Source organism: Rhodofomes roseus (genome assembly GCF_022264815.1).
Source record: "Rhodofomes roseus strain CIRM-BRFM 1785 chromosome Unknown C8Q71scaffold_13, whole genome shotgun sequence".
In the NCBI taxonomy this organism is placed as follows: Eukaryota; Fungi; Basidiomycota; class Agaricomycetes; order Polyporales; family Fomitopsidaceae; genus Rhodofomes; species Rhodofomes roseus.
Genome location: NW_025952969.1, coordinates 112953 through 140813, shown reverse-complemented (window position 1 = coordinate 140813; position 27861 = coordinate 112953). Strand labels below are relative to the sequence as shown.

Genomic DNA, 27861 nt, shown 5'->3' with positions numbered 1-27861 from the left:
GCCTCGTAGAGCACGTCCTCTGTTTCCACGATGGGCATGACGTCCATGAGTATGCGCCTCGCGCAGTCGTTCGAGTACTCATCGCTTTCGATGACCCATCGCGGGAGTGTGGAGATCTCGCCCGCGAGTGCTTCTCACACCGTAAAACTGCATCGCCGCACGTCCCGACATAGCATGTCACCCGGCCAATCTGACCGCGGTGCAACAGTAGCGCTGTCTAGGTGGCCCGCACCATAATGCCTTGGACGCTACGACCGCTAAAAGTCGTCTCACTGTTGTCATGGTGAAATGTATGTCATTGCGACCCGTATCGTTTGCTCAGACCATCATAGATCAAGAAGATGAGGGCACTGCTAGGTATCGCCCGCGCCACAGTAATACCGCAGCCAGCGTACAACCCTCTGATGCCCTGCGCCTGGTGCATCGCCCTGAAGGTACCCAGGAATGTAGGGCCCGGCTCCCCAGCTGCCCTCGGTCGTAGCTCCGCCTCCGTTTGCATGGCGCTCTTCACAGTATCCGCCGGGAAGAGCGCAACGTTGTAAGCGATGCCCGCCGCGGCGCCAGACACAGCGGACTCCCATGGACGCAGCTCCTTCTTGTCGTGGGACGGAACGTTGCGCCGCTTGAGCAGGAGCGTCGCGACGGCCTCTTTGGACGTAAACCAAGCTGCACCCCCGCCGGTTTCCCGGATGAACGTCGCGGTTTGGCCGAGCCACAGCCCGCGGAATCCAGAGGTGCGTATAATTGACTTGAGGACGGAGATGGGGCCAGGAAGCTTGTGAAGAGACGAGCCAGAAACATCTGCGGGGAGAGCGGCAGCGGGCGCGATGGAGGATAGCGCTGCCGCAGCCTGAACTGGTAATACGCTTGGGACCATAAGCATTTGTACTTGCATCTTGCACTTCACTAGCTCTATGGGAGTACTGTGCGAAACAATTGTTGGACCGTCCAGCGATGATGCAGGAAGAGACTCACAGTACGAAACTCGTTATGCAACCCGCACCCGAGCCAGCAAGGGCGAGCTGTCCGAGTGATAATTGATGCGTCGTCGGCTGCCTCTCATACCAGCGGATGGCGTTTTGAAGTTCGGTGTACGTCCAAAAAAGCGACGCGTTTTCCGCCATCGCCCCAACTATGGGTGCTGGCAAGCCCTGCCAACAGTTCATACACGGCTTTCTTGAGAAAGAAGCGTGCTCACCCTGTATAGGCCTCGTAACCCCTCCCTCTTCCATGTCTGTGCTAGACAGTCGATTGGCCCGTTGAAGCGTGCGGTTGCGTCTAGGACTTGCGATTGTAGTCGGACCTTCGTGAGGTCGAAGGGGTGTTCGAATACTTTAGATGTCATTCCAGCAATCTGTTAGCAACTATTACTGCCGCGATCCTTAATAGTGATGAAGTCCACGTACAGAACCGAAGGATATATCCTTGAGAGCACGTATGCTCATCGGGTCAGCGTCTGCTGATACCGTAGACGGTTCTGGGGCATCCATTACTCCGCAAGCTTGGCCAGCGTCGGGTATGAGCAAAAGAAACTTCAGCGCATGTGTACAAATACTCTAAGGTATAGAGGAAGTCGTGCAGCGGGAGAGAGAGGAGAAAGAGCCTGATGGGGGAGAAGGACGGTCACAGTCGTCATCCGAGTCGAGTCGCCTCATATACCTATTTAGCGCTGAGTAGCAGAAGTCGGGAAAAGCGCTCGGAGTCGATGGCATGCAGTGCAGCAGTCGTCGGCTTCAGTCTTACAGTAGTCTCCCGTAGGCAGCCCACTAGGACGACCTTTATGAGGTAAGGAGGGCGGTCGTTAGTCTTACAGTAGAGCCTAGTCATCGCGACGCCCTTTAGATCGAGTATATACTCCGGGAACATGTAGCTAAGAAACCAATGACATTGCTATACATTTCTCGTCCGACCGATAGAGTACCGTGGCCCTAGCATACATGTTTCGATATGCTGTGTGATATATGAGAATACTTGAAAAACATCCACTCGCTCGTATAACCACATTGGCCAGTATCTGAGGAATTCAGGCGTTTTCATGAACTGAGCGTTCACGAAGAACCATACCTCCGCTGAGTAGTTGGGGGAAACAGGTATCGGAGCCACATCTCCTCGCCAGAACTGCGTGTTCATGTACTTCCTTGTCAATGGCTTGTAGTATTGACTAAGGGTGTACCAGCTATCCTGATCTTGCGGGCGGTCTTCCAAACGGTGCTTGTACTCCCACTGCACATCAGCAGTCATGTCGCCAATGAGAGTCCTCAGGCTAGGTTGTTCAGAACATGAGTAACTCGCACGTACTGCAGGATCACCATTGTTCAGTGACGTACTGTGCTTCTTGAGGGTATATTAGCTTGCATATACTTTCTGGGATCTTGGTCGGCGTTCCTAAGTCCATGGATAGTCCATCGCTCAGCCACAGAGTGTGATTGATCGGTATTTACTGATTGCCTTCGACGTCTGCGTTGATCACCGCAAATGGGCCTGTTGGCTGTTCTCTCAAACCATCCGAGCTAATGACGTTATGAGTCAGAACGGAGAGTCTGTAATAAGGGATTGTAGTGCGTGCCTCTCAATGGCAACCTGAGATTGCTGAGGTGCACCCCGGATGTCTTCCGGCGACCGTGTTTCCTGCGACCAGGCCTGTACGACTTCTGTGCTCTGTGCGCAAACTGCCTCAGGATTGGCAACCGCTTCTGGTATGAAGCCATGCGATGTCGCCAACTCTGCAACGACTGATGGTTCGGTCGGAGTCAATGTGCCGACATGCATCTGCATATTCGTCAGCCTCTCGTATAGGTCATCTACGACCGTTTGCTCTCGGCACATACCGGCCAACTGCAACGCTCCATATACGCGGCCATGCGGAGAACGTGCTGCTGCACAGATAGCAGCGCAAGTGCAACTTGATAGCGCTGTCGAATGAACTGACGGATGCTCCTGTCGGAGCATCGGCTAGCAAACGGAAGGGTGTCGAAAACCAAAGATAAGTACTTGCGTCCGTCGGCCACATCTTGGGCAGCATACGGAATATGAGCCACTAGAAGGACACGTTCCGAGTCGTAGACGAGAGCCATTGTCATGAGAGGACAGTCCCCCAGTTCCACAGCTTCCGAAGTGCGAGTTCCCGCGGTGGGTGCCATTGTGCCGCCTGCTTCTGAGTGGGCATCGTCCCTGGTAGAGGAAGCCGCGGGGGTCCCGAGAGCCACTAGTGACGCGAGACTAGTTTCGGCCAAACGAGCAATACGGACCAGGGTCGCTGTGAGCTCCTCGTTTGGCGCGCCCGACTGAGGCTCCGCCGACTTGAGCCATCGTGCCGGGCCCTTCGCGCATAACAGAAGTGCAGGGTTGACAGCGCTGATAGGCAAACCGGATAGCTGTTCCAAGGACCTCGGCGTTGATGGTTCTACGGGAACGGAGAGCACGGCGCAGTCAATGGGACCAACTGGATCCTCCAAGTCTCCTTGTCGGAGACCCATGACACCGAGATTCTGCCTGATGTCATTGTCATTGTCAGGGTAAACATGCGTTGGGGAACGAGACAGGATCATACCTTCGGACGTAGGCACCTGGGATGCCATCGAACATTATAGCAATGGCATGCTCGGCTAGGAGCTCCGAGTTCCCATCATATTGAAGTACTTGCGCCACTTGGCAAAGCGTCATGTGCGTCTTGCATACCGTTGTATCCTCGTTATCAGTCACCGAGTGGCCGTAAAAATCCTGATAGTGGCGTTCGGTTGACCGACAGAAATTGACTGGCTTTGCAGGATCAGGACTCAACAGACGTCCAATGATCTGCTCGTCAGTTAGGAAGGCGAGATCTTCTTGAACACAGCGAAGTTGCGTCCGAAGGAGCTCTGCGTTGAACCAATTGGTTTCCGTCCATATGCAAGTTCTGTATGTGACTGATTCTTCCCCCTATCAATGCGGATTAGCACTCGACGGCGATGGGTCACACTTCAATATAGTCAAAGTTGCACATACGAAGATCCAGACGTGAGGAATCTCCAACGTCGTTTGCCGATAGTATGCCTTCAATTGCTCCAGATAATTGACGTGAGGTCGACAGAGCTCCTGCACTGCATCATCGAGGGAACTAAACTCGTCGAGAGAGGTAAGAGTCCAATTTTCAAGCGTCATCCTGATGGTCACAGGCTACTAGCTAGTAATGTCTAGCTGAAGAGACGACGGTAAGTGACTGAGTCAAAGAGGAGGCGAAAGCGCAGACTGAGGTGAGTTCTGATTTGCAGTACTCACGTCAAAGACCGCAAGGTTTGCACGCTGTCGGTCGAATCGTATACGTAAGTGCAGTAAGCGCCGAGTACGGCTGCACGCACCGCTACCAGCATACAATGGGACGATGCCAGGGGATATGCATAGAACGGTCTATGTATCGTGGGTGTCACTGGACAGACATAGCGAAGCACATGGAGGACTTTCATACCATGCGGAGGACGCACCTCCTGCGCTATCCACTCGGTTCTCAAGATTGCCTGTGTATACAAGGCAAAGGAAGGGAGATTCGATATTAATGTAGTGATGAGGTATAGCTATGTGTTCGTGCGCGACCAAATAACCCAGAGAAGGCCAGTCTTTACAAGACGGAGTCCTATCACTTACCACCGGCGCTCTTCTTGATGTCCGACACGGTTTTGTCGATCTCCGCGAGGTACTGGTTTGTGAGCGATTGGAACTATAAGGTGTGTCAAACATGCGCTGGGAACCAAAGGTTGTGGAGCACAACGGACCTCATCCAACTCGGGCGCGTGCTTTTTGTAGTTCCCCTTCTTGATGCTCGCAGTATGCTGCTTCCGCACCAGCTGGCGCACCTCCTCCGCTTGTCGCTGGGCCGCGGTGACCATGTTATTGCGCGCCTCCACGGTTGCCCTGTCAAGTCCCGATCGTCAACGTCGGACGAAGGGCACGAGAACGCCGCGCCACTCACTTGGGCATGGGGATCTTGAGTGTCCTCGTATCGAGTCTCTGGGGCATCACGCCCTGGATCTTCGCGTCCAATATTGCCGTCTCCACAAATTTCAACGTCTACTAGATGCACCACAGATGAGCTTCCCGCAGGCCGGCCACCACGCATACGCCTCCGCTACACTCACATGTTCGTCGAAGACGGTGACGAGGAGCGTCGTGCCCTCGCGCACGCCGACGGTCGCGAGCTCCTCGAGCCGGTGCGCAAGCCCATCGCCGCCCTTGTGCCCCGGCACGGTGACGCGCACGGGGGTGAGCACCTCCGGCGTGACCCGCCCGCTCGCGCGCATCTCCATGCCCGCCACGTCCTTCCGGAACCTCTCGACGAGCCCCTTCATCTTCTCCTCGGTCCTGTGGTATTCCTCGCCCGCGAGCTTCTGTTGCGAGCCGGGGACGAGGGTGTCGGTTAAGACGACGTGCGTGTGCTTGCCCTTGCCGTCTTTCACTTCCTTTTCTGCCTTCCGCTTGGAGGCGTAACACCGACGTTGGGCTGAGATGGCTATTGCTGGCCGCCGGGCGGGTGCGATGAGGCGAAGGCGTGAAGATGCGGAGCATATTCGCGGTAGAGACATGGGTGCGGAGAGGTGACCGCCAGTAATGGCCAGAAGCGCAATGTATTAGCAGCCTGCGTAGAGTTTTGGGCCGACTACACCCGGCATCCTTTTGAGCTACGCGTAGCACGTGACAGACGCGTCTGTGGCGACGCGTATCCACTCTCTACTCAGACTGTACACACGCGTCGCCCGACGCCCAAGCGGCTCAGTCACCTCCCTCAGTAGCAAGGGCGGACTCGTTGCCTATACTGTAATATCTGAGGGCTCTACTGTCACTGAAAGCTGATGGGCCCTTTACGGATCTGGTGCTGATCCAACCGACCTAAAGACCACGTTGCAGTAATATGTCCTATAACAAAATCCCGGGCCTCAGTCTTCGATGCTGTAGATCCAAAAGAACAATATAAATGTACATAGCTGCATATATACGTAGTATGGTGCGCTGCACTGACGGATAATAGAAGTGACGGTGGGACTGCTGAGCATTGAAAACCTGCCTGATCGGGTAGTCCACATTCCTAATGCGTCAGAGAGCCGTGGATCGTTAGCACACCTCATGCCACCCGCCTCTTCACATCTCGAATTCGTGCTATTCCATGCCAGCTGTCCAGGTGCGGCTATATAAGACGGGCTACACCGAGGAACGAGGGGCCTGCCTCTTTCCCTTGAACTACCACCATCCGGTGCTGGATGAGCGGGTCGACAACATCCGCACCCCAGGCACGCGTCTCGGGACCTCCTTGTAATGTCGAACGCCTCTATCCGTGCTTCGAAGCTAACTTGCAATTATGATAGTACTGTACCGGCGCCACCTCGCACAAACAAGCATCAACAACGTACCGCAGGCGGGGATGTGCAGCCCGGCAGGGCACTGCATTGGCTTGGGCCTCCTTGGAAGCATCTTGCGCACTGTCCTCCCGGAGTCCTCTCGTGCCTGCGGTCTCAACCTTGACTACAGCAAGACGTGTTCGCGGTAAGTGTGATGCCACGATGACACGCGCCGCGTATCTTGACCCCGATCAGTGCAGCGAAGCGCGATTTAATTCTGTGGATCGGACCTGGCCGGGGTCACTCAACGCTATCTACCTTCCCCGTGCTGCAGCCACCTGAGGGCGTGTCGAGGAACTGGGGTGTCCCCGCGTGCTATATCAAGCCACCAGTCGAGGCCTTTCGTCACTCGCCCCGCGGCCTCTGCATCGGGCACCGCTCTTCGCTATTGTGCCGGCGCAGATCGCGCAGCCTCCGCAAGCTTGTCTACCCTTACAATACCGTGTGTGCGCACACAGCAAGACAACAATCGCCTCATTCAAGCCATTGTGCGTCTGTCCGCGACTGATCGTAGTGGGGTGGGTTCCATTCTCATGCCGTGGCGGACACTGTAAGTGACCAAGAGCCATCCACCGCCAGCCATCGGAAGACTATATATCTATGCCAGTATCCTTACAGAACCCTAGACGGCCCGCCCCCAATCTAGCACACGCCGATCTCCCGCACCGCGCGATCCTGCTAGCGCACGACCGTCTCTGGCGGAGCCATGTCCTGGGCAAATCCTCAGCAGCAGCAGTTCCAGGTGTGGACCGCGCCCACAGGCTGGGTCGGCTCATGGCCCCCCACCGCGCCCGCCGGGTATTCTGGGCCCCCACCCATCCCTGCCGGCGTGAACCCGCAGGCGTGGACCTCGGGGCGGTGGCAGTTCAACCCCATGTTCCGCGGCCCCGTCCCCGGCGCGCAACCTGGCGTGCCCGCGTGGGCGCCGCATCCTAGCTGGGGCTCGCAGGCGGCGAGCGCGTATGTCGCGGCGAACAACTTCAACCCGTACAAGCGCCAGCCAAATCCGGGCGATCGCGACTACTGGAGCACGAAGCTGTTGGACAATCCGCTGGGGCTCGAGAATATGGACATTAGGTGCGTGCGCCCCGCACGATCGTGCCCGCAGAAACCGTCATCACGTCTCTTCCTCGCAGGGATACGACGCCCAAGAAGAAGACGCGTGAGAATGGGGTTGTGCACACGCCCTGGGTGTGGGTCCCGACGGAACTCTGTGAGTCTCCTGAGCACCAGGATACGACTGACCTGCCCAATGGGCGCGATGGGAGGGATGGGAGGGAAGGAAGGGAGGGAAGGGAGGGGGTGGATGGACGACAGGGTCGGGATACGTCGCGTATGCAGGACGACCGCCCGCCCACTCGGGAGCCGTCGCGGTCGCGCCACGAACGAAGTACGTCTACAGCGGACGCACCATCGCGGTATCCTCAGGATCGGTATAGTGCCACGTACGGAAGCTCGACTTCAGCGCGCGATACGATCCCTGGACAGACTCGTGCGCAGGACAGGCCGGAGCCCCGACAGCGATACGATTCCACCACTGCACGCTCTCCGCGGGATCCCAGTCGAAGTCGGACGGAGGGGCCAGCTGCAGAGCCCAATGTTGTCCCTCCGCCGCCACCGAACATGCCCAACGGATACTCGTCATACTCTTCCTATTCCCAACAGCATCAGCGTCAGCGGAGTCATGATGTCTCGCCACGCCCTCCAGATACAAGGCCAGTGGAGCCACGGTCGTCCCCGAAGCCACCAACCTCATCAGCATCTGCGGCAGCGGCCGCTGCCACCGCCGCCAGTTCTGGTAGACCGGCCGGTGGACCATCTGCCACAGAAGCCTTCAGCTCAAGGAGAGAACTGCATCCGACGTTTAGTCCAAGCATTGTCCGCACGCCGGGACATTATTCCGCGACCTCAACACCCGTCCCCACTCGTCGGTCGACCACGGACGAGTCGCATACAACCTCGGCACATACCCGTCGGTCAAGTGGTGAGCCAAGCGCACCGTCTGCAGCTAACACCCCTTCCCGCCGCCTCAGTGGTGACGACGCGCATTACGCGTCCACCCCCACTTCTCGGCGCTCTACGCAGGAAGACCCCGCTCGTTTATCTTCCCGTGCACCGGTATCGCCGAACAATCAGCAGCACGGCCCCATCTACGCACCCGCCTCCGCGTCTACAACTACATCTAACGCCCCCAGCCGTTCGAACAGCCTGTCTAAGCGCCGGTCCTCGGCACCCACGCCCTCATCAGGCTCCCCACCTTCCGCGGCCGCACCGCTGCCATACCTCGCCTCCTTCTCGGAGGAGCCGGAGGGTCTGCTGAGCCCGCTGGTTTCCGTGCCGCGCAACATCGGCGGGGCGAGCCCCAGCGGCGGCCGCGAGCTCGGCCGGAGCTCGACGTACCCTTCGCTCTCTGCGTCGACCACGTTCGAGTCGATCCCGGAGGAGCGCGCGCTATCCCAGCCGCGCACGCCGAAACCAGTGGACAGGGCGCGGTATAGCGACCCGGAGGCGACGCCGTATGCGAATGCGCGCTCGCCACCAAGGTCGTCCCATGCATCGCCGGAGAGTGGCCCCCAACGGATATCGAGGAGTGTGACGTACCCCGTTCTGGACGAACGTCAGTCCGCGCATGCGCATGCGCAGATGTCGGCGTCGTATACGTCGTCGCGCTCGCCGCCCAGTCAGCCGACGCGCTCGCCTAATGCTGCGGCGACGACGACGAGATCGCCGACGGCACGACCAAGGTCGCCCACTCAGCCATCGCACTCGCACTCTCGTTCACAGTCCGTTTCGCGCGAACATTCTCGCTCGCGCGGGCCGTCGCCCTCACGAAGTTCCCGCGCGACCCAGAATCCGCTGCCCCGGCCTCCGATGCCCTCGAATTACCCAGCACTGTCCTCGGCCTCAGCGTACTCCTCTGCCTCTGCTACACAACCGGCAGCTACTACGTACCAGTCAAACTCTCAGCCGTCCTCGACCTCGACCTATCCTTCCAGCGGGCGCACGTCGTCTACATACCCTTCCAGCACACAGCCGGCCTCGACTCGCTCGTCCGCCACACAACCCGCTCCGGTCTACTCTTCTCCCCCTCAGTCCTCGTCTGCATATCCTTCCAGCGCACAGCCGGCTTCGAATCGTGCATCTGGTACGCAGCTCGCTCACGTCTACTCTTCTCCTCCTCGGTCCTCGTCCGCCTATGCCTCTCAGAAACAGCCAACGTCCTCTTATTCCTCCAGTGGGCATACTCATAGCCATAGCCATTCTTCTTCTGCCTACACTTCCGCGTCTGCCGCGCCTGCCTACTCTTCTGCGCCGACCCCTCAGCCCCCTGGACACTCGCCTAGCACCCGCACGGTACGGAAGGGCTTCTGGAACAAACGCGGCGACCACCTTGTGTACGACCAGAACCGGTGGTGCATGGTGTACGCACCGCGCAACTCGGCGAATCCCCCAGAATTGGCGAACTATCCTTTGCCGGTGGACGGGTTCATGGATCACCATGGTCAGAAGGTGAAGTACGATCCGAACGTGCCAGAGCTACCCGAGTCCCTGCCGCTCCATGGGGAGCCGCCGAAACGGCCGTATAAAGAGGTGTGTGTCTCCCTTCGGCTCGCTCGGTGTACGTGGGCTCACGGGTTGCCGCAGTTCGTGCAATATGTCACCGTCTGAGTCTTTCAAGTTTACGATCTTTTGGGGGTTTAAGGACTCGATCTGTACTAATTATTTGTATGGCGTCCGCTCACTATCTTGTATCATCCGAAGCATGTATTGTTCATTATCAGACTATCCCTCGCATAAACATCGCATTCAGACCCGTCTGTACATTACAATGGGGGATATCACGAGTAGTGTGTACAACAACAGTTCCCAACGCAAGGGCACACGCATAAATACCACAATAACTGAACCACTGCAACGCGGGAATGCGACACGCTCCTTCCGGTGGCTACAGTCCTATTCCTCCGTGGATCAAGCGCATGTGTTCGTAGACTTCGCCTGAGGTATCGAACGTAGCCAGACACGCCCAACATATGTGCGTCTTGCACCGTATGCACATCATGTGGTTGCAGCCCGCCTCTCGTTCGATCGGTGCCTTGCAGCTCGGGCAATCCTTGACATCATGACTGCCCTTCCAGTCATCGAAGAGCAGACGATCGCTCGCTTCGTTGTACTGGCAAGGCGAGCGTTCGTGGGCCTCAGAGTTGCACTTCGGACAGATCCGCACCAAACACGACGGGCACTGCAGAGTGTTGTTGCTGGAAGTTCGGCGATAAACCTGTGAGCAGTCCGGGGTAGGACAATATTGGTACTCCGACGGCCGTGAGTGGACGTAGGCGCGGAATGACGCTTCGACGACGCTCATGAAGTCGTTCGTCGAGAGGACCTCCTGGGCAATATGGATTGGTACCTGTGAAGAGCAGCGGGCCTCGTCCCCGAGACACAGGAGTGGGAAAGCGGTGTTGTCGACCGATGCGCGTAAGTAGCTCTGGAGACAGGTCTTGCACCATGTGTGGCCGCACCCCAGCTTCACGGGGTTGGTCACCTCGTTGAAGCATACCGGGCACTCGACCTGAGGCTGCTGCCTCTCGCTGACATGTCGCTCGCGAGCTTGTTTGACGGCCAGAAGTGCTGCCTCGTGGGCTACATCGTCCCCTCGCACTTTCAAGGCACGTGCTACGGGATCCAGAGAAACATTTTCTTCTCCAAATTGTCGTCGCAGAGCCGCGAGATCTGCTCCCCAGAAGAGACCGACGAGTCGACCAGGCAGGGGGATGACGTGGCAGTTCTGTCGCCTCAACTCGTCCACCCTAGACACGATGGCCGAGCGAACAGCCGCGCGTTTTGGCTCTGGGCCGAAAAGCGTTAATATATGCCGCCCAATGTCTCGATTGATGAGAACGCCCGTATGCCGCCTTTGCAGCTCCTCTAGGAAGAATATACCTGGGCGTCGAGCAAAGAAGCTGTCCCACATGATCTCGCCGTCCTGCTCGACCCTCTCTCCGCGTAGCAGACGATCGAAATGACTCTTCATCCTGGTAAGCGCTGGCATGCGTTGTGCTGCAAGCTTCACGCGGACAGGGCAACGAGGACCCACAGTCGCACGCTTGTCGACGATAGATATGCTACTGCCTGGCTCGAAGGTGTTCCAGATGAACGCATTGAGGAGACGTATGTCGGACGACAGAGCGTCGAAGACTGCGGGTGGAAGCTCGTAGACGAGCGTGCTGATGTGGGTAGCGAAGAGTGTTCCATGGCCACAGAATGGTTGTCGTCGGTTGTGCAGAGCTGCACATACCGTTTCCGCGGCTGCTGGCGTCTCGAACTGACCATACGCACGGATCGTGCCTCGCTTGTACGGCGGTGGCAGCACGTTGAATGAAAACATCGACCCGAAATTGTCCAGGATCACGCGCAAGCGGTGTATCGCGACCTTCGACGAGTCGTAGTTGGGACGCTCCAGCATGACACCTTCTGATTTGCCGTAGCGCCCGAGGTCCTTGACCTGAGTGCTGGCGGGGAGGCCCCGAAGGCGGACAGTGAAGGCGCCGACCATCGGAATCCCTTCATGCATCTCAGCGGTGACCCAATTACCCTTGACCTCTGTGTTGTTGGCATGGGCAATGGCTTTCTCCGCGAGTGCGCGACTTGGATATCCGATATACCCTGTCTTGTGGGCACAAGGGAACTCGAAGAGAACGTCTCCGTCGGCAAGCCTGGCCTTTCCAAGCAGGGAGGATTGTCCTGACCACATACGCGCGCTGATGGTCGTGCCGAAGACCTCGGTCCCATCGAGAGCGGACACAGCAGTCACAGCTTGTTCGGATGAAGCGAACGTGACCCTGGCCGTAGCAACGCCTCTTTTCCCTGGATCAGGGAGATACACAGAGGCGACCTCTCCGTGTGCCTTCAGAACAGCCGTGACATCCGCAGGAGTGACATCAACAGGGAGATCCTTCAAAACCACCTGCCGCGTCTCGAAGCCCGTGACGACACTCTGGACAACGAAACCTGGTCCGTATGTCACTCGTGTCGAATCAAGGACAGACAACGTGATATTCGCGGGCGGCTCCTTTCGCTGGGCGGTGAGGCCTGGGTTAGGACGTCTCTGTCGAAGCGCGTAAGTGTACGGAAAGCAGGTGTTTGATGGGGACACGCACAGTTTCCAAGCCCAGCCCAGGAGGCAATGCAGGTGCCGCGAAAGGCTCAGCACGGCCGGGCTGATCAGACTTGGGCAAATCGTGCGAGGTGTCATGATGTCCTGCGCTTGAGGTCGAGCCGGGAATACGAGTCGAAGAGTTCTTTGCAGTATGATCGCCTCGCGAGGGGTATGTATCGGATCGACGCTGGAGAACTGGTTTAGTGCAATTCACTGACGCAGACAACCTCACATACGACCCCCGAGACTTGCCGCCGACGTTCCGTGCTCAAGGTCTCCTTCCTTGGATCGAATTCTTCATGCCGAAAGCGGCAGACATGCCTTGTACATTCCCCATGTAGGAAGTCCCAGCATACAGGCTGTGACGGCTCAGCGGGAGTCTGCGACAGATCAAAGGACGTGTTTGATGACTGGGCTGCATCGACGGAGGGGTCGGAGCCATATTCCTGTACATGAAGATGATCAGAGATTTCGAGAAACACGATGCAAAAAGAACACCTACCGCGGAATAATATGATGTATCGGACGAGGTTTCAGCATGCTCGATTGGAACGTTGACACGAGATGTGTGTGCAGGCACTCCCCCACCATGGTCTCCCTGAGACTCGGGTCTTTGCTGCCGTAGGCGAGGGCCAACATTACTGGCACGCAAATTTGCGAACGTCAAGCCGTAGACCTCGTAGTACGAAGAGGAGCCGCCGGCCCTGTGACTCAGCGCGCTAAATGCATCCCTCGCTGCTGTCTCGTAAGGCGTCGACGTCGACGTCGATGCTGGAATCTCGCCCTGTAAGGCAACAGTGAGCCGATCCGTACATATACGTGGCGGTAGATATACCTGTTGAAGGCGGATTTGACTCGGGCCTGGCTTTTCCGAAGCAGACGAATGCGACCTGATGAGATGTCACGGAGAAGGTCAGCTTCGTCGTGAGCAAAGATAAGTACTATCCACTGACGTATGAGTTGACCCTTTGGCATTTCTTCTGAGATCAAGCAGGAGATCTCCGGCCGTCGTGCCTTGAGGCCGTCGTTCACGATCAGTCGTATCCGGGTGCAGATTCGTTGAAGGCACCGTACGCTCGGGAGTGCGGGATAGAGTGACCACATCCGCTGCACCACCAAGATTCAGCGACTCAGGCTGTCTACTCTCTGCCGGTATGTATCCACGGATGTTTGAGCCCCCTGTGGGCATTGGTGTGACAGTCCCCGAAGAGACATCTACAGCTGGCCCCGGTCTCATTGATCCGGATTTTGGTGGATGCTCATACATGCAACTCGCTCCGTTCAAACACGTGTCCCGGAACAGCCAGTTCATGCAGACATCTCGCGTGCTGGGAGTAGGGGCAGGCGGCTGAGGATCAAGGCCTATTAGCCATCTGATACTCATCTGTCGGCAGTGTGACACTGACCTCAGATTTCGCGTTGCATGCCAAACCCACCCGCTCAGATGGTGGCGGCGGCAGACCATGCGACTTCTGAGCAATCAGGAGTGCGTCAGTTTGACTACAAACTAGACAATGCATTGCTTACCTCCAGGGGGGAAGTCATTGAAGACGAGTTAGGCCCTGAGAGAACATGTGTCCGTGGGCAATGTTCCTCATTTCTGCACCTCCCGCGGAGGTTGTCGAGGCATATGATGGGATACCGCTGATTAACCACGGTGAGTCTCCGTATCCCCAGAGTTGACGCAAGGTGGTGACATACCCGAGCCGGTCTGTTGTCAATCGCGTTCAATCGACTACGCACCATGTTTATGCGCGTCTGTTCAATCCCGAGATGCTGACTATCTAGTACCGATGATCCCTGTCAGAGATACAATCAGCGGCCTGCATCCACGCATTTTCCTTATACACTGACCCGACTAGCAACCGCCTCAGACCCGCTCGCGTCCGGTGCCTCCGAAGTGGGAACTGTTCCTGCCGCTGGTGCCTCCGAGTTCGCCGGCTGTGTAGGCCCCGGTCGCTGCACTGGAAGCACCAGAGTCGGGCTGTCCGCCGATATGTGCATGCGCTGGCAGTTCTCGCCCCAATCACAAACTCCGAACACAAACAACCTACACACTTCGTCTTTTTTCTGCCGAAGACCATCAGCCACTCAACCCGAGATACAGGTCCAAGACGGCGTACCCGTGCGCGTCTCTTGTCAATCGCTAGTGTGTGGGTAAAATAGCAGTCGTCTCCGTAACTGCAGGTGCCTCTGCGATAGTGCAGACACATGACATCCGACCTCTGGGGCAAACGTCAGTCATCGATTTCTGAGGCTATCTAAACAAACATACTCTAGATGGTCTAGGGTCGGGGACCCATTTGCGCGTAGGGCGGCCGTCCTGTGGCGCAGGATGCTCGCCTTGAGCTGATATATCTGCACCGGGCTTGACAGATAAACCCACAGGCTTCGGCGGGAGACCGTTGATGTTGTGTATTAGGGGAGAAGCTTCCATAGAAATTTCTGCTTCATCAGAGAATGGGAAATGGTTGAGAGGAGATTGATGGTCCAGTTCCTGAAAATGATTGAGCGTGATACCAGCGAACTAGTAGGGGCCGACTTACTGTTGAAGCACTGACCATAAACGGCATTGGTGCTACTGCGATGGGAGAAGGAGCCAGCGGGGCCGGTTTCCGTTGTTCATGCGAATGCCTACATCTAGCAACTATACAGTTGCCAGCCAAGAAGAACCGGCACACGTCTCCGTTCTGCAAAGATCCGTCAACGCTACGAAATCTACCATCACGAAACACGCACTGTCGAGGGAGGATCGCCGATGCCTTTCGATTCTTCTGCTGCCTTTCGCGATGCTGGCGATTGGGACACAGCTACCGGGGATAACGATGACGGCACAGGAGCCGAAGGGAGTGGATGCAAAGGCGCCTTTTGCAATGTAGAGGGGCGTAAAGGCGACAATGAAGTTTCAGGCGCTCGAGAAGTACGGGAAATACCTCTGTTGGCCTCAGCAGCAGCAGCGCCACGCGTCTGCGTCACCGACGGCGGAGGGCCAGCTGCTACAGAGTCAACAGCACCGACAGCAAGCTGCTGTCGCTGTTGCTCGCTCTGCACATCCCCTTCGCGCGTCTTAGACCTGCGCAACGGCTCGACATGTCGTCGAGGGCAACGGGGATCCTTGCAGCGGTTTTTTGAGTAGTTCCGGCATATCTCTCGTTGGTCTAGCTGTAGAAGGGAAGTGAGAGGACTGCGTCAGCGTAATCTTGCATAAGGCATGGGAATTGGGACTGACTTGGCTATCGTCTGGATCCTTGCCTAGATGCTTGCCACCTCCATTACTGCGGGCAGCATTCGCCACTTTGTCGCGCTTCTGTGGTTGCATCGTGGATGACGAACGAGTCAGGGTGTTCGTAGGGATCGTGGGCACAGCAGTTAACACTCCCGCCACGTCCGCTGTACGCGAAACGTCCGCGATAGGTCTCGAGGCCTCAGCAGCAGGTCTCTCGGTTTCATCCTCCGTCTCCTCGTCGCCTGATTCCTCTCTCGATGGTTCAGGGCCCCAACTGCGAGGATGCCTCTTCGGACAATTGGCGTCGTTGCATTGACCGCGACGGTATGGCCAACAAACCGGCTTTGATTTGCGTACTCCCTGAAGCGCCGAAAATTGGTCAAGAGGGGCAGGATGCAAATGGCTCGCTCACAACCCACCTTTCGGGTTCCTCTATGGGTTGGCTGTTTCTGTGCGACGTCGGAGAGAACGTCAAGCAGATCACTAGCGGAAGTTGGTTCTTGTTTGAGTCTCTCTGAAGGCGCATCTAACAAATCAGGATTCCATATTGAACAATGTCAGCGTGACACCAAGATTTGGACGGTCTGTCCGTCTTACCCTTCACATGTAGATCAGGACAATTTTGCCTCTTGCAGCAACCAGTGGAATACTTCTTGCATACAGGGACGGAGTCTGCAGATGATGGGTTCACCTAACCAGTTACGTGTAGTTGAGCATTTGCAACCTCGTCGTAAACTAGCTGCTTACCTTATTTTGCGGTGGCGCTGTAGATGGTGAGGTTTGTGAAGAATCTCTCGCAGTGACATTGACAGCAGGCGAGGTTTTCAGCGGAGTCGGCAATTTTCTTGTCTCAGGCTCAGCCTGTTTCGTGTCTTTGGGGCGTGTCGCCACTGTCTCAAGAGATTTGGAAACCTGTAAGTGACAATACACAGCCGACGTCGGCGCGCTGGTCTTAATCCATGTCTTCCGTGCATGTAGAATACTAGCTTACAGAGGCTGAGTTGGAGTTCTGCTGAGGAACTCCTTTTCCTGTTTTCGCCTGACTACTCGACTGTCCGGCAGCGGGCGGAGCCCCGATCACGGTGGTAGTGGCCAGCTCAGCTGGGCGCTTCGCCTTGGTGGCGTTACGCGACGTCTTGGTCCTCGTCGCCATGCCTGGTTTGCTCAAGTGGGTGTTAGTACAGTCAGGGAGATGCGTGCATGCCAGGGAGGAGGTCGGTAGGAAAGAGAAGAAGCTCGAGAGGTCGCTTCCGAGGACTCGCAGTCAGGGAGTCAGCGTCGTGATTAGGGTTCGGCTAAGTATTAGGCTTACTTGAAGCTTAGCTGTCCTAATCCTGCCTATTCGAGCGATTAGACTCCAGGCTTAGCACGGCTAATCCCGGATCCTCTTCTGTCCACAGAGCTACCGAACCCTTGGTACAGTAGCCGTCTTCTCATGAATGAAACCCGCACGGTAGCATGGTACGAGGGGAACATAGTATTATACTTGAGTAATATTACATTCTGGGACGCAAATTGCGCAATCGGGTTTGTGAGAGCAGCGAGACGGTGTGTGAGAGACATAGAGCTACAGCAGTAGGAAACTGTCACCGAGTGGAAGTACAGTAGCGCCACCGAAGGAATATGTATCGAGCGCCAATGCATAGGTTCATACCGTCACTGAAGGTGTGCAAAATCCAACCCTCCAACCCTAACCGCGACCGCACAGCGCCCGGAGCCAGAAGTCACCGAAAGGAGAGCAGAGTGTCACGCACACACAGAAGCCGGTGAATGAGAAAGCTTTGATAGAAGCAGAAGCCGTAGCACCAGACCAGACCAGCGCGGATTGGTATCGGATGGTGGGCGAGAACACGAGGCGGCCGCGGGCGGAGACGGAGAAGAACGGCAAGTGTCCACAGGCGGCTGGTGCAGAGCGGAGATGGTTCCCAGTGAGAGTCAAGGTTCGATGCAAGCTCAGGGCAGATGTTCCGGTCAAGAGGCGGAGGGGTTGCACAATCGGTCTGGGATGCGCGAGACTCGAGGGCGGTAACGTCTTGCTGGCTTTGGAGAAATTGACGGCGAGAGAGAACAGTTGGGCCGATAGCGCTGCTGCTCAGACCAGCCGATAGAGGGGATCGCCCGTGCGCTACTGAGGGTCCCAGGCTTCGGAGTAGTCGCATAGTCGCTGTGACCAGATCCAGGGGTCTGCGATTCAGTGCGGTCGTGCGACACGAGGGGACGTACCTCTCTGGGTCTTGGCTCGAGGCTAGCATTGGCAAGCTGCCTAGCCAGCGCCTCGCGGACAGCACGAGCAATAGCACACTCTGGGTGAATGTTGTTCTAGTAAACCTTATATAATGGGCGGGGATCTAAGGAACACCCACCACAGACGAGGAAGCGGCTGCCCTCACGCACCAGCTCGCCACCCGAGTTGCGGCGATGAGCGCGCGAACCATGGGGAGAGCGGCGACGTGCTCTAGACTCGAGGGATCCACTGCACAAGAATGACTTTTAATCTGCGTCTTCAGGTCATAGCCAGTATAGTACAGTGGCACTTACCACGCAGGATCACACCGCACACCCACAAAGCGAACGCCCTTCCCCACGCGAGCCAGTCAGGACCGAGCGCCTCCGCCGCGGCGTCCAGCATGCTCTCGCGGATTCCTTCTGCGGTGCCAGAGATGTTTTGCATCTCATGATGTGCGGCCGCGCTGAGTTCCGCGAGGGAGTTCGCGAGGTCTAAGGCGGCTTCGGAGGACTCCACTTGTAGCGCGTGCGTGTCTTGCGCTTGGGCGAGGTTGGAGTCGACTTGGGAGCCAAGAGCGGATAGGGAGGTGGCTAGCTGGGAAACAGACTGGGTTCCGTGTGAGAAAGAGAACGGAGCGCTGTATGGGAGGTTGTGACCTGCCTGGTGCATGTCCCCGAGCTCACCGCCCACGACCGACAAGCGCATATAGATCTCGCCCTAAAAAGACGCAATGTTGTGAGTCGATATGTGCGTACGGTCATATGGCTCACTGCAACATCGCCTATGTCCGCGAAGTATCGCCTCGAGATTGCGAAGATTCCCTCGACATGGTCGTGGAAGGACCGCTGTGTCGACGTCGAGACGAGGTCCAGTGATGTCGAATGCTGCATGCACACCACTGATCAGCAACTCGCGATTCGAAGACGTGCCTTCTTACACGCTGGATAGCTTCGCCGAGTGCAGAATCGACCTGTCTCCACGTTCAGCGCGTGTACGCCGCTCGTTTCCCCGAACATACCCGCAAAATTGCTTCCATCTGATTGTGTTCGGCATGTGCGAGGAGCAGACTGATAGCATCCGCCAGAGCAAGCGCGCCCTGCACCATAAGTGTGTCAGGGAGTGTTACATGAATGCATCAGAGGACCGCACAACAGACCTGATCGAACCCCGCTGATACTTTACGAACCAGATCCTGAATAGCTGATTGTGTGTCCGTGGCAGAGGAGCGAAAATTTGAGACCCCATCTAGGATATCCTACGACCGAAGTGATGAATAGGCGCGCCATGCGACGATCACAGAATCGCACCCGTAAAAGGAGCTGAGAAATTTCCTCCGCTTGGCGTAGCTTGAGTTCCCGATCATTGAGGTATTGAAGCAGCGTCACTTTCTCCAGTGTTGCATTCCGGTATATATCCCTGGCGGTATCTGTGGAGACATCAGTGCCTAGTCAGGCTATGGCCGGCTACCGTGTTCGCACCAATGTCGTTCCAACGCCGAAACGCGTAGCACAATTGCGCTGAAAAAGCCATAAGTATAATTAGTGCGCATATATGCGGGTAGAAACACCACGGGCACTGACAAACTTCACGCAAGTATCCAGAGTAGCTCGACCAATACTGAGCACTACGTGACAATGCTCTGACCAAGATGACGGGGTGTTAAGATCGACACATGCACCTCTGTGATTTCAAACTCACTCAACGCAACTTCTATGCGCTGGTCCGTGGGCAGGGGGTCGAGACGAGCGCGACTCGGTAGAGAACGCGACGCACTCCAGAGGAGGTGAGTGGTGGTTCGCAGTGCTGAGTTCGCACAGAGTCATCGATATCGCAGCTGAGTGGAAAGGTCAAATGATAGCAACAAGGGCGTGTGAGAGCCGTACCCATTATTCTCTCGTCCTCGTCCATATCTAGCTCGCTGCAACGAGTCTGGATGAGGCCCGCAGCACGTCTGAAACAGTCTGGTTTCCGACTGTATGTTTGCAAAGACTCTGCCAGAACCAGAATATAAGACTTGACCTTGTATGTATCAAGTAGGATGGGCACATGCTCACCTGCACCCCGTATAATCGTCGCTATTTCATCTGGGTCCCAAGATGAACCATACTATACAACCACGGTGCTGCGGGAGTTTACCTTACCTTCCTGTGTTTCTTCATATGACTGGCCTGGAGTCGCAGTGGATTCCTTCTGCTTGCCTTCGAACCACGAGATTGCTCGCGAGTGTTCCGAAAGCAGGATGCAAGCCAGTAGGATCAATAGAGACAGGTTCATATTTTCTTGTTCTTTTGCGCTGTAGCCCCCACACCGTTTCTACGCGGGAAAGACAGCAGTGTTGTAGTGTGCCGCTTGAGTCTCTATGATGTCGTGGTCGGTGCGGTTAGCGACTCGGACTGCCAGGCCCCGCCCCGGCGCTTTGGCCGCACGTGGCTACGTGACGCGTACGCGCCACCGCGCACGTCACGCCACCGCGTCCGAGTTAGTAATCGCATGTCTTGAAGCAGAGTTGCAACCACCACGTCCTCTTTTCTACTTGCACTCCACGCGCCGGACCCAATCCGCCTGATTTAATCCGCCATTTTGTCGAGGCTACCACAATGGCAGACACGAACAATTTCCCGTCTGGTAAGATCATCGTGCACCACCTGAACAACTCGCGTTCTCAGCGCATACTGTGGCTCCTGGTGAGCACCCCATGATCTTACGCGCAGATTTAGAGTACCAACCTCGGTGTTTTTTCCAGGAAGAACTTGGGGTGCCATACGAGATCAAGAAATACCAGCGTACCCCTGGGTTACTGGCTCCGGAGGAGCTAGAGGCGGTGAATCCTATCGGAACAGCACCCGTCATCACCGACGGTTCTGTCAATCTAGCAGAGAGCGGTGCTATTGTTGGTGTGTTCATCTCAATGGTTAATGCCTCCATAATGGTCCCGTGCAGCTGTACGCTTCGTCCTGCTTAGCACATAGTCCGACCATGGCGCGCAGCTATTGATGTCTCCCATTGCTGGCACTGACAGATACGTTCAGAGTATATCATTCGCAAATATGGCAACGGCAGGGCGCGGCCTCCCGCGAGTGGAGAAGTCGATGACTTATATTGTACGCTTCGCGAACATATGAGCCACTGTGGCTACGAGCATGATGGACTGATGTGATTGCGCTAGACACGCACGCCTCCGAGGGCTCTCTCATGCCACTGTTTGTGAACAGCTACATTACGCACATCATTACGGAGCGAACACCTTGGCTGATCCGACCCATCGTCGGCTTTCTTATGGCCAAGTTGCGAGCCAAGGCCCTTGAACCGCGTTTACGCACACATGCGCAAATGGTGAGGCTCGCGCATGAGTGTTTTGTAACCGAAGGACCAGCTGATCTCTCCTACAGATTGAACAGCGCCTCACGGAAGTTGACGGAGGATGGATTGCGGGGGGAGAGCAACCGACGGCCGCAGATTACATGATGATCTTCCCGCTGGAAGGCATGTCCATGCTGTGTCCAGAATTTCTGGGAATCAACACTCAGAGATACCTCCGTCGCATCCACGAGCGGTGCGTTATGCTTACCGTATGAGAGAATCTACGCTGACATGCCAACTGGATTTAGACCGGCGTATCGACGGGTGAGTGCTCTCCACTCGCATCAACAACTAGGACTTACCGGTTCCGTAGGGACTTGAACTGGGAGGGAAGTATGACTACGCTCCCTGATCTTCGTACTGGTGCCGTTTCGTCCGTGAAGTCTGTGTACGGCATTGGGTTTCAGGCCCATTCTTGCCCTTTCCCATCGACCATTGCATCTTGTCAGTTTCGGCCTCCCCTTTGGGCAACTAAGCAGCGATGTATTTCTCGAGTCGAATGTTACGGATGAAACCTTTGTAACATAAGCCTTGCGGGACTTGGAACCCACCGAGTGCAGTGATTCGCTGTCGACAGAGGCAATACACTGCAAGGCGTCTTCATTTCGATGCACAGAGGCAGGGTAGGAAGCGGTGTGCTGTCGGTCTCAGGTTGCGTCGCCGAACAGCCCCGTTAACACCTATGAAACCTGAATCAGCATAGGGATGCTGTCAATGTAAGGTGTCAGGACGGATCTCGGCGAGCTCTAATGGACTTACCGCACGTCACCTTCGGAGCGTACACGTCCTGGGGCCTGATGCATGATGAGTCGCGGGGAAGCAGAGCTGCGCTAAGTTACAACGCGGACGATGTCCATCGATTACTGAGCGATCGTAAGGGCGACTAGGGATACAGTGGGGGGCAGACCGGTAACCAAACCTCTATGGAGCGAAGAGAGAAAAAGACCGTGATACGGGATGATGGCTACAGTGGGGATACAAAGAGTGAAGCGAGAAAGGAACGTTCTATGAAAACATAGTATAGTAATGCAACGGTGCAGTGGGGCGGAATCGAGGATGTTTGAATTAAGGACGAACTGTTGGACGATAGCAGATGCATGTGTGGAGAGAGGGGGAGATGCGACGATGCGATGAGATGAAATGAAGAACACACAGATCATATGCATGCAGACGTTTTTGGGGGGTTGGCATGGGTTCACCGACGGTCCTCGCCGCGGTTGCGCCTCGCGTTGGCCGCGCCAGAGGCAAGCTTCTGTTTCCAGTGAGCGGCGTCCTCGCCGTCCCGCCACGTCTGAGTGACGGGGTCGAAGTCGAAGTCGCCGTCGCGGTAACCGTAGCGGGTCTGAAGGAGCTGGAGCAGCGGGTTCCGCAGCGCAGGGTCCATCCGCACGGACTCGCCGGGGTGGTAGCTGCCCACGCCGTGCCGCGAGAGGCTCTCTTCAAAGAGCGCCTCCTCGTACGTGCAGCCGCAGTTGAGCACGCCAGGTGGTGCGTTACGCGGCGGGTACGCCCTGCGTTCCCGGCGGGAGTCGTGCCACGCACACAGTGCGTTTCCTGCGCGGTTGACGGAGCAGAAGATCTGCCGGCGGGCCTCGGTGCGCGCGCGCCAGTTCTCTTCCAGTGCCATCGGGAGGGCCGCACGCGTAGGAGTAGGGACGGGGGACGGAAGGGCACCTGAGCCCGACGCGAAGGAGCTCCCAAACCCGCCTATGCGGCGCGCTAGTTCTTGCTCGAGCTGATGCGCGCGCTGGAGGGCGGTGTCACGGTCGGCTTCGAGCTCTGCGATCCGTTGGTGCAACTGCCGTATCTCGTCTGAGCTTGAGCGGCGAGGGGCTCGTCCCATTGGGACCGCGCCTGGGATGGGGCTCGGGGCCATGGACATCTGGCCAGCCATGGCGCCAGCGGAGGTCGGGCTAGGGGTTGACATGCCGTGGTGAGCTCGTGCCATTGCATCTGCATTAGCTTGCTGCATCGCAAACTGCTCGAAAGGAGTCGGAGATGGAAGAGAGGGAGGATGGTGAGGGTATGGATCAGGATTAGGACTATATGACGGAGTACTGTATGCGTTCTGGTATGTGTAAAGAGAGAACTGCCCTGAAGGGCTAGCCGAGGCGGGGGTGGGTGGCGCAGGTCCGAAGGAGGACATCGAACTTTCGTCCGCCAACTGGCCGTAGGCACCTTGGGGGATGGACCAAGCCATCCCCGACGGTACGCCGCCACCCATTTGAGGGTTCGTGATGTGAGCGTCTCCCATGGCGCCAGATAGACTCGACGTTGGACTCGACGACGCTTGCCTCACCATTCCGCGCTCAGGTACGCGTCGGTAATGGGTTCCCTGTCGAGATATCATGTCAGTTGAGGTATTGATGAAGTTCAGCGCTATGTAGTTCACCTGAAAGCCTGCTGCTTCTGGAGCGTCGGTATACCGCCCATGTCCGCCTTCTTCTTTTGTCGACCACGATCCGTGAGGGTACGACATTGACGCGGATGACGATATTCAATTGGAAATGCAACTTCAAAAGCCAATGGATTGGGATGGCGATGTCAGGAGATCGTCTAGACTCGCAAGGGAGGCGAGATCCGAAGGGAAGGCGGATTGGCGAGAAACAAGGGTAGGAAGAGATGCCAGCTCAAGTGAGCACGAACACAGTGTGTCTCGGCAGGAGTGGGGAGGTAAGGAGTAGGTACGGGCAGTTATAAGGTAGTGAAACGCTGAGACTCATCAGCTGGCAGTGCCACTGCACTCCCGTGTTCAGCGTACATTACGGTCGCAAGCTCGTAACCGACCGATGGTGTCCACTCTAACCCAAGACGATGATCAGAGAGGTCGCGAGGCACCGCGATCTCCGCACGCGATCTCTAGCTGCACACGGGCGTTAAGTCTTGGGAGAGCACCGTTTCTAGGCCGCAATGCTGCGTGCCGTCTACGTATCATCTCTACGCGGTAGATGGTGTACTGGTACGTACAACAAATCACATGTTGTCATGAGACGACGGGCTATGGCATATAGCACTGCCTCATTGATCCTCATGATGAACCAGTCGGGGCACAGCATCTGCAAAACAATGCTAATCAATGACGGGCGGGCGCAATAGGTCAGAAATATCACAATTACTGTAGAATTTCGACATCAAGTTCAGTCACAGGTCACGGGCCTCTCTGAACTGGGCTTTCAGTTCAGAAGTCACAGGTCGCAGGGGGTCCTGAACTGAGGTTTTGCCGATGGTCACAGTGACGGTTTGTGAACATACGTAGGCCCCAGCGCGGACAGACCCTCTGGACTGAACTAGCCCTATGGTCACAGGTCCCAGCCGGTCCTGAACTGGGGCGCCTACCTAGTTCAGCGTCACAGGTCACACCCACTGAACATGATGTCGAAATTCTACAGTATCCCTTCTCAGGATGCTGCGCCGTGAGGTCCACAGCTCTCACAACATCCCAGTATGGCCCCGCCGAAGCCGACACTGGGGCCAGACTAAGTGATAGACATCGGTTCGAAGCTGTCAGCCATCAACATGATACTATCATTTTATGACGAACATGAGAGCCTACAGGCTTACCATCCAAGCGTGGGCGGGCAAAGAGAGAATACAGCACCTGGAAGTTGTGGCTGTGGAGTGGCAACTGACGTCGAACTGACATTGACACGACTCCAACATATTGCCAAATGATGCTAAGGCTCGCGCAGCCTGTAAGACGCAGTTCATGATGCATGATGAACGACTCGAAGGATTTGTGTCGAAGCGACATGGCCCTCGGACTCGACGAGGAGCCCGAAGACAACCCGACGTGAAGCAAAGTCCCAAGAAAGGGAATGTGGCTCGAACCTTGAAGGCGGCGGTTTGACGGTTGATGGAACGAGTGCCTTGATTGCCTAGACATCTGGCGCCGAGGGGAATATAGAAATCGCTCGTGTCAGAGACTACACAGGGATGAGTACGGACCGCCGGGACGACCGTCAGAAATTGGTAGAGACCCACAAGTAGCTATGCCGCCGGGGCAGAATGTTTGTCGCAGGCTTCATTAAAGGGCAGCAGGTACGACGCCGGTCTCACGATCGCCGACCATAGGGCGTCCCAGACTCTGCTCTCGACGGCCGCATCTGCCCATTCCGATGCGTCCGCCGGAGGTTTTGAGTTCAATGTAGTAGTTGTGGTAGAGTATAACCTAGAGAGGATCTATAACCTCCGAGCTCAGTTACACGTCCCTTGAGATACACGCACATACTTCCGTCGGCGAAGAGACATCGGCTATTCAATGCATACGGAGGGTGTGCGCTCCGTCTGGCGTCATCCAGCAATACCCGGGGTCGGAGACAACCTACGATGGGTGGCTGTGCAAGGGCGGGCTGTCCCGAAGACAACGAGGGGGGTCCGGGCATTGTCCGGGCTGTCCTACTCGTGTCGCCGATCATCCCACCCCGCCTCGCGCCTGCCATCATGTCCGCGCGGTTCCGGACGATGTGTCCGGGATGCTGCGTCGGGTTGGAAACCGTTAGCCACGGTCACGCCAAAGCACAGTGACAGAGGGCACAGTCGGGCCTCCGGTCCAAAGATAACGCGCACGCGCGGAGCCGCTGGTCAACATGTTGTGTCGATCTTAACCGGAGCTTCCGGCGTCCGCGATGTCCAGATATCAAAGGTGGGAAAATGATCGACATCGACGACTGATTGACTTGCTCTGCCGAAGTTCAGAGGCAGCGGCCGCTTCGATGCCGGTGTGGGCCCCGCAGTGTTGTCGGCTGTATAAACATTCGACGCCGGGGATGAGCTAACGCCTAAACGCTCCCAAAGCCTGCAAGCAAACACGCCGAATAGGCGGATCAATGCCGACGTACCCAAGTTTACCCCGCTTTGATGCTACAGCCCACTGCATGCAAGAGCAGACCGCACAGTCAACAGCACAAGTGCAGTTGAGCGCACTATGTGCATCCCCAGCGCATCAAGCCGCTTTCCTGTACGTTGACAACCTTGCCCATTGCATCAGGCTGCGCCGCCACGACTGCACGCACCCAACACGCACCTCCGGACAATGACCCACCTCAAGCCTCATAATTATAAACGGCTGGGGCCCCATCAACATCTGGACAGGACACACACCGAAACGCACTGCTCCGATCCAACGACAGGCGCTGTGCATGCGCGAGCGTCCGACCTGCGAGGCATCCATTGCCGTTCAAAGTCTATGCACGGTGGGCGCATCTTGGGACGCCTGTGCAGACTCTTGAAGCAGCGGTGTTCTGGTCGACAGTGTTCAGATTGAGAAACCCACTGGGCCGCTATCAGCGCTCACCGAGATGTGATTGAGGCCATGGTGCCCCCATCTGCAAGGTGTCGTGAGTTATAGAGCGGGATCACGGAAGGGATCAGCCAGCAGGCACTGCAGTCGGCTTATATGCCTCTTAGGGGAGGACGTAGACAAACCCCGTCATGACGGCCGTGCCTAGGCGACGGACATATCGTTCTTCGGATGGTAATTTCGGAGAGAAGCGGAGCATTCAGATCGTGAGCCCGGCTTTCCAAGGCTTTCCAAGGCTGGCCAGGTGCTTCGTTGTCGATGAAGGCAACAACCGGTTGCATTGTGCTGTTGCGTAGAACTGGCGCAGGCGTGTGGAATGATCGTCCGTCCTCGTTGCCTGGCGGCTATGTGAGGTTGAACTGTCAAAGCCGCCTTAAGACGTGGATACAATCACGACCATAGCCATTTTGCGAGTAGCTAAGAGCCGGAGATATTTGAGAATGATATCAAGAAAGCCTCGCTGCACAGTATACCACTGCCACCGGGCGACGTCCTATAGGACGTGTGGCTCATCGGTATGCGAAGATTGTGAGTCAGATTCTGCGTCGCTCTGTGAAGGCGACAACATAGTTTGTATCAATGTGTCGGTCATTCGTCAGACAGCGAGGCACCGACCATAGCGACAAGTCGGCAAGCCGACAGTCCATAGTGAAGTCTCCGAGACGTTTACAATAGACTAGAACATAGATCATCTGAACTGTACCACACAGGTCGCACAGATGACTTACGACAACTCGCTCAAGCCTTCTCACCCGTCGATACGGCAACCTTCTCATCGTACCGGGCAATGTCTCGCCATGGCTTGCCTTTCGGGAGCTGTTGGCTGTTCCACACCGTCTCGGAACGTGTCCTATGCACACGGACGAGCCTGGCGTACCTCGCATCCGACGGGAGGCTTATCTCACCGGTGCTCATGTCCATTTCCACGAAGCGCGTCAGCTCCACGGCCGGTCGTCCAGGACAGCTAGATTCCCAAGGATTTGTATCTCAACGCGCGCGAAGAACAGCTCGTGGGACGTACATCCTGAAGATTCGTGGCACCGGCCAGCAATGCACCTGTGGCTCGCTGCGCTTTCCGACCTCAATGTCGCACTTGTATTGCACTATCTCGGCCAGCCGGCACTTGCTGGACACGGCCTTAGTATCACTACTGGTAGTGGAGGCCATAAACGGGAAACCCCATGAAGAATCGTCAGATTCCTGCTTCGACGCGAGACGGCAGGTGAG

General features: G+C 56.5%; 9 protein-coding genes across 9 annotated transcripts; 2 read left to right on the top strand and 7 right to left on the bottom strand.

Annotated features, from left to right (window-relative positions):
* Positions 1–278: 278 nt before the first annotated feature.
* Positions 279–1637, bottom strand: C8Q71DRAFT_764366 (mitochondrial carrier). The gene is made up of 4 exons (XM_047924061.1): positions 1407–1637; positions 1199–1354; positions 976–1151; positions 279–923 (listed from the first exon to the last, which is right to left on the bottom strand). The coding sequence occupies exons 1-4, from the start codon at positions 1488–1490 to the stop codon at positions 296–298; spliced, it is 1044 nt and encodes a 347-aa protein (XP_047777583.1). The 5' UTR covers positions 1491–1637; the 3' UTR covers positions 279–295.
* A 702-nt stretch (positions 1638–2339) lies between these two features.
* On the bottom strand, positions 2340–4234 carry C8Q71DRAFT_106415 (uncharacterized protein). The gene is made up of 5 exons (XM_047916287.1): positions 3985–4234; positions 3551–3918; positions 2829–3492; positions 2567–2769; positions 2340–2510 (listed from the first exon to the last, which is right to left on the bottom strand). Exons 1-5 carry the CDS (start codon positions 4138–4140, stop codon positions 2438–2440), a joined length of 1464 nt encoding a protein of 487 aa, XP_047777582.1. The 5' UTR covers positions 4141–4234; the 3' UTR covers positions 2340–2437.
* A 239-nt stretch (positions 4235–4473) lies between these two features.
* On the bottom strand, positions 4474–5612 carry C8Q71DRAFT_106386 (ribosome recycling factor domain-containing protein). Its single transcript, XM_047916286.1, has 4 exons — positions 5112–5612; positions 4946–5043; positions 4749–4887; positions 4474–4693 (listed from the first exon to the last, which is right to left on the bottom strand). Exons 1-4 carry the CDS (start codon positions 5553–5555, stop codon positions 4613–4615), a joined length of 762 nt encoding a protein of 253 aa, XP_047777581.1. The 5' UTR covers positions 5556–5612; the 3' UTR covers positions 4474–4612.
* Positions 5613–7071: 1459 nt separating this feature from the next.
* C8Q71DRAFT_710393 (uncharacterized protein) lies at positions 7072–10034 on the top strand (the record flags this gene model as incomplete). The annotated part of the gene is made up of 3 exons (XM_047920738.1): positions 7072–7442; positions 7502–9370; positions 9710–10034. 3 exons carry the CDS (start codon positions 7072–7074, stop codon positions 10032–10034), a joined length of 2565 nt encoding a protein of 854 aa, XP_047777580.1.
* Positions 10035–10172: 138 nt separating this feature from the next.
* C8Q71DRAFT_106368 (uncharacterized protein) lies at positions 10173–14474 on the bottom strand. The gene is made up of 9 exons (XM_047916285.1): positions 14224–14474; positions 14050–14166; positions 13929–13994; positions 13476–13870; positions 13358–13412; positions 13025–13306; positions 12759–12968; positions 12524–12709; positions 10173–12471 (listed from the first exon to the last, which is right to left on the bottom strand). Exons 1-9 carry the CDS (start codon positions 14266–14268, stop codon positions 10312–10314), a joined length of 3516 nt encoding a protein of 1171 aa, XP_047777579.1. The 5' UTR covers positions 14269–14474; the 3' UTR covers positions 10173–10311.
* Positions 14475–17682: 3208 nt separating this feature from the next.
* On the bottom strand, positions 17683–19867 carry C8Q71DRAFT_848869 (uncharacterized protein; the record flags this gene model as incomplete). The annotated part of the gene is made up of 11 exons (XM_047926684.1): positions 19859–19867; positions 19674–19809; positions 19556–19614; positions 19454–19492; positions 19283–19401; positions 19132–19230; positions 18994–19071; positions 18746–18859; positions 18287–18692; positions 18112–18221; positions 17683–18051 (listed from the first exon to the last, which is right to left on the bottom strand). Coding segments are annotated over exons 1-11 (1533 nt in total), but the record flags the coding sequence as incomplete, so codon positions are not given.
* A 608-nt stretch (positions 19868–20475) lies between these two features.
* Positions 20476–22090, top strand: C8Q71DRAFT_764334 (thioredoxin-like protein). The gene is made up of 7 exons (XM_047924060.1): positions 20476–20659; positions 20719–20869; positions 21005–21076; positions 21142–21308; positions 21365–21528; positions 21584–21599; positions 21649–22090. The coding sequence occupies exons 1-7, from the start codon at positions 20573–20575 to the stop codon at positions 21685–21687; spliced, it is 696 nt and encodes a 231-aa protein (XP_047777577.1). The 5' UTR covers positions 20476–20572; the 3' UTR covers positions 21688–22090.
* A 440-nt stretch (positions 22091–22530) lies between these two features.
* C8Q71DRAFT_823039 (uncharacterized protein) lies at positions 22531–23814 on the bottom strand (the record flags this gene model as incomplete). The annotated part of the gene is made up of 1 exon (XM_047926229.1): positions 22531–23814. One exon carries the CDS (start codon positions 23812–23814, stop codon positions 22531–22533), a length of 1284 nt encoding a protein of 427 aa, XP_047777576.1.
* Positions 23815–27372: 3558 nt separating this feature from the next.
* C8Q71DRAFT_710295 (uncharacterized protein) lies at positions 27373–27801 on the bottom strand (the record flags this gene model as incomplete). The annotated part of the gene is made up of 3 exons (XM_047920730.1): positions 27373–27457; positions 27512–27598; positions 27656–27801. 3 exons carry the CDS (start codon positions 27799–27801, stop codon positions 27373–27375), a joined length of 318 nt encoding a protein of 105 aa, XP_047777575.1.
* Positions 27802–27861: the final 60 nt, after the last annotated feature.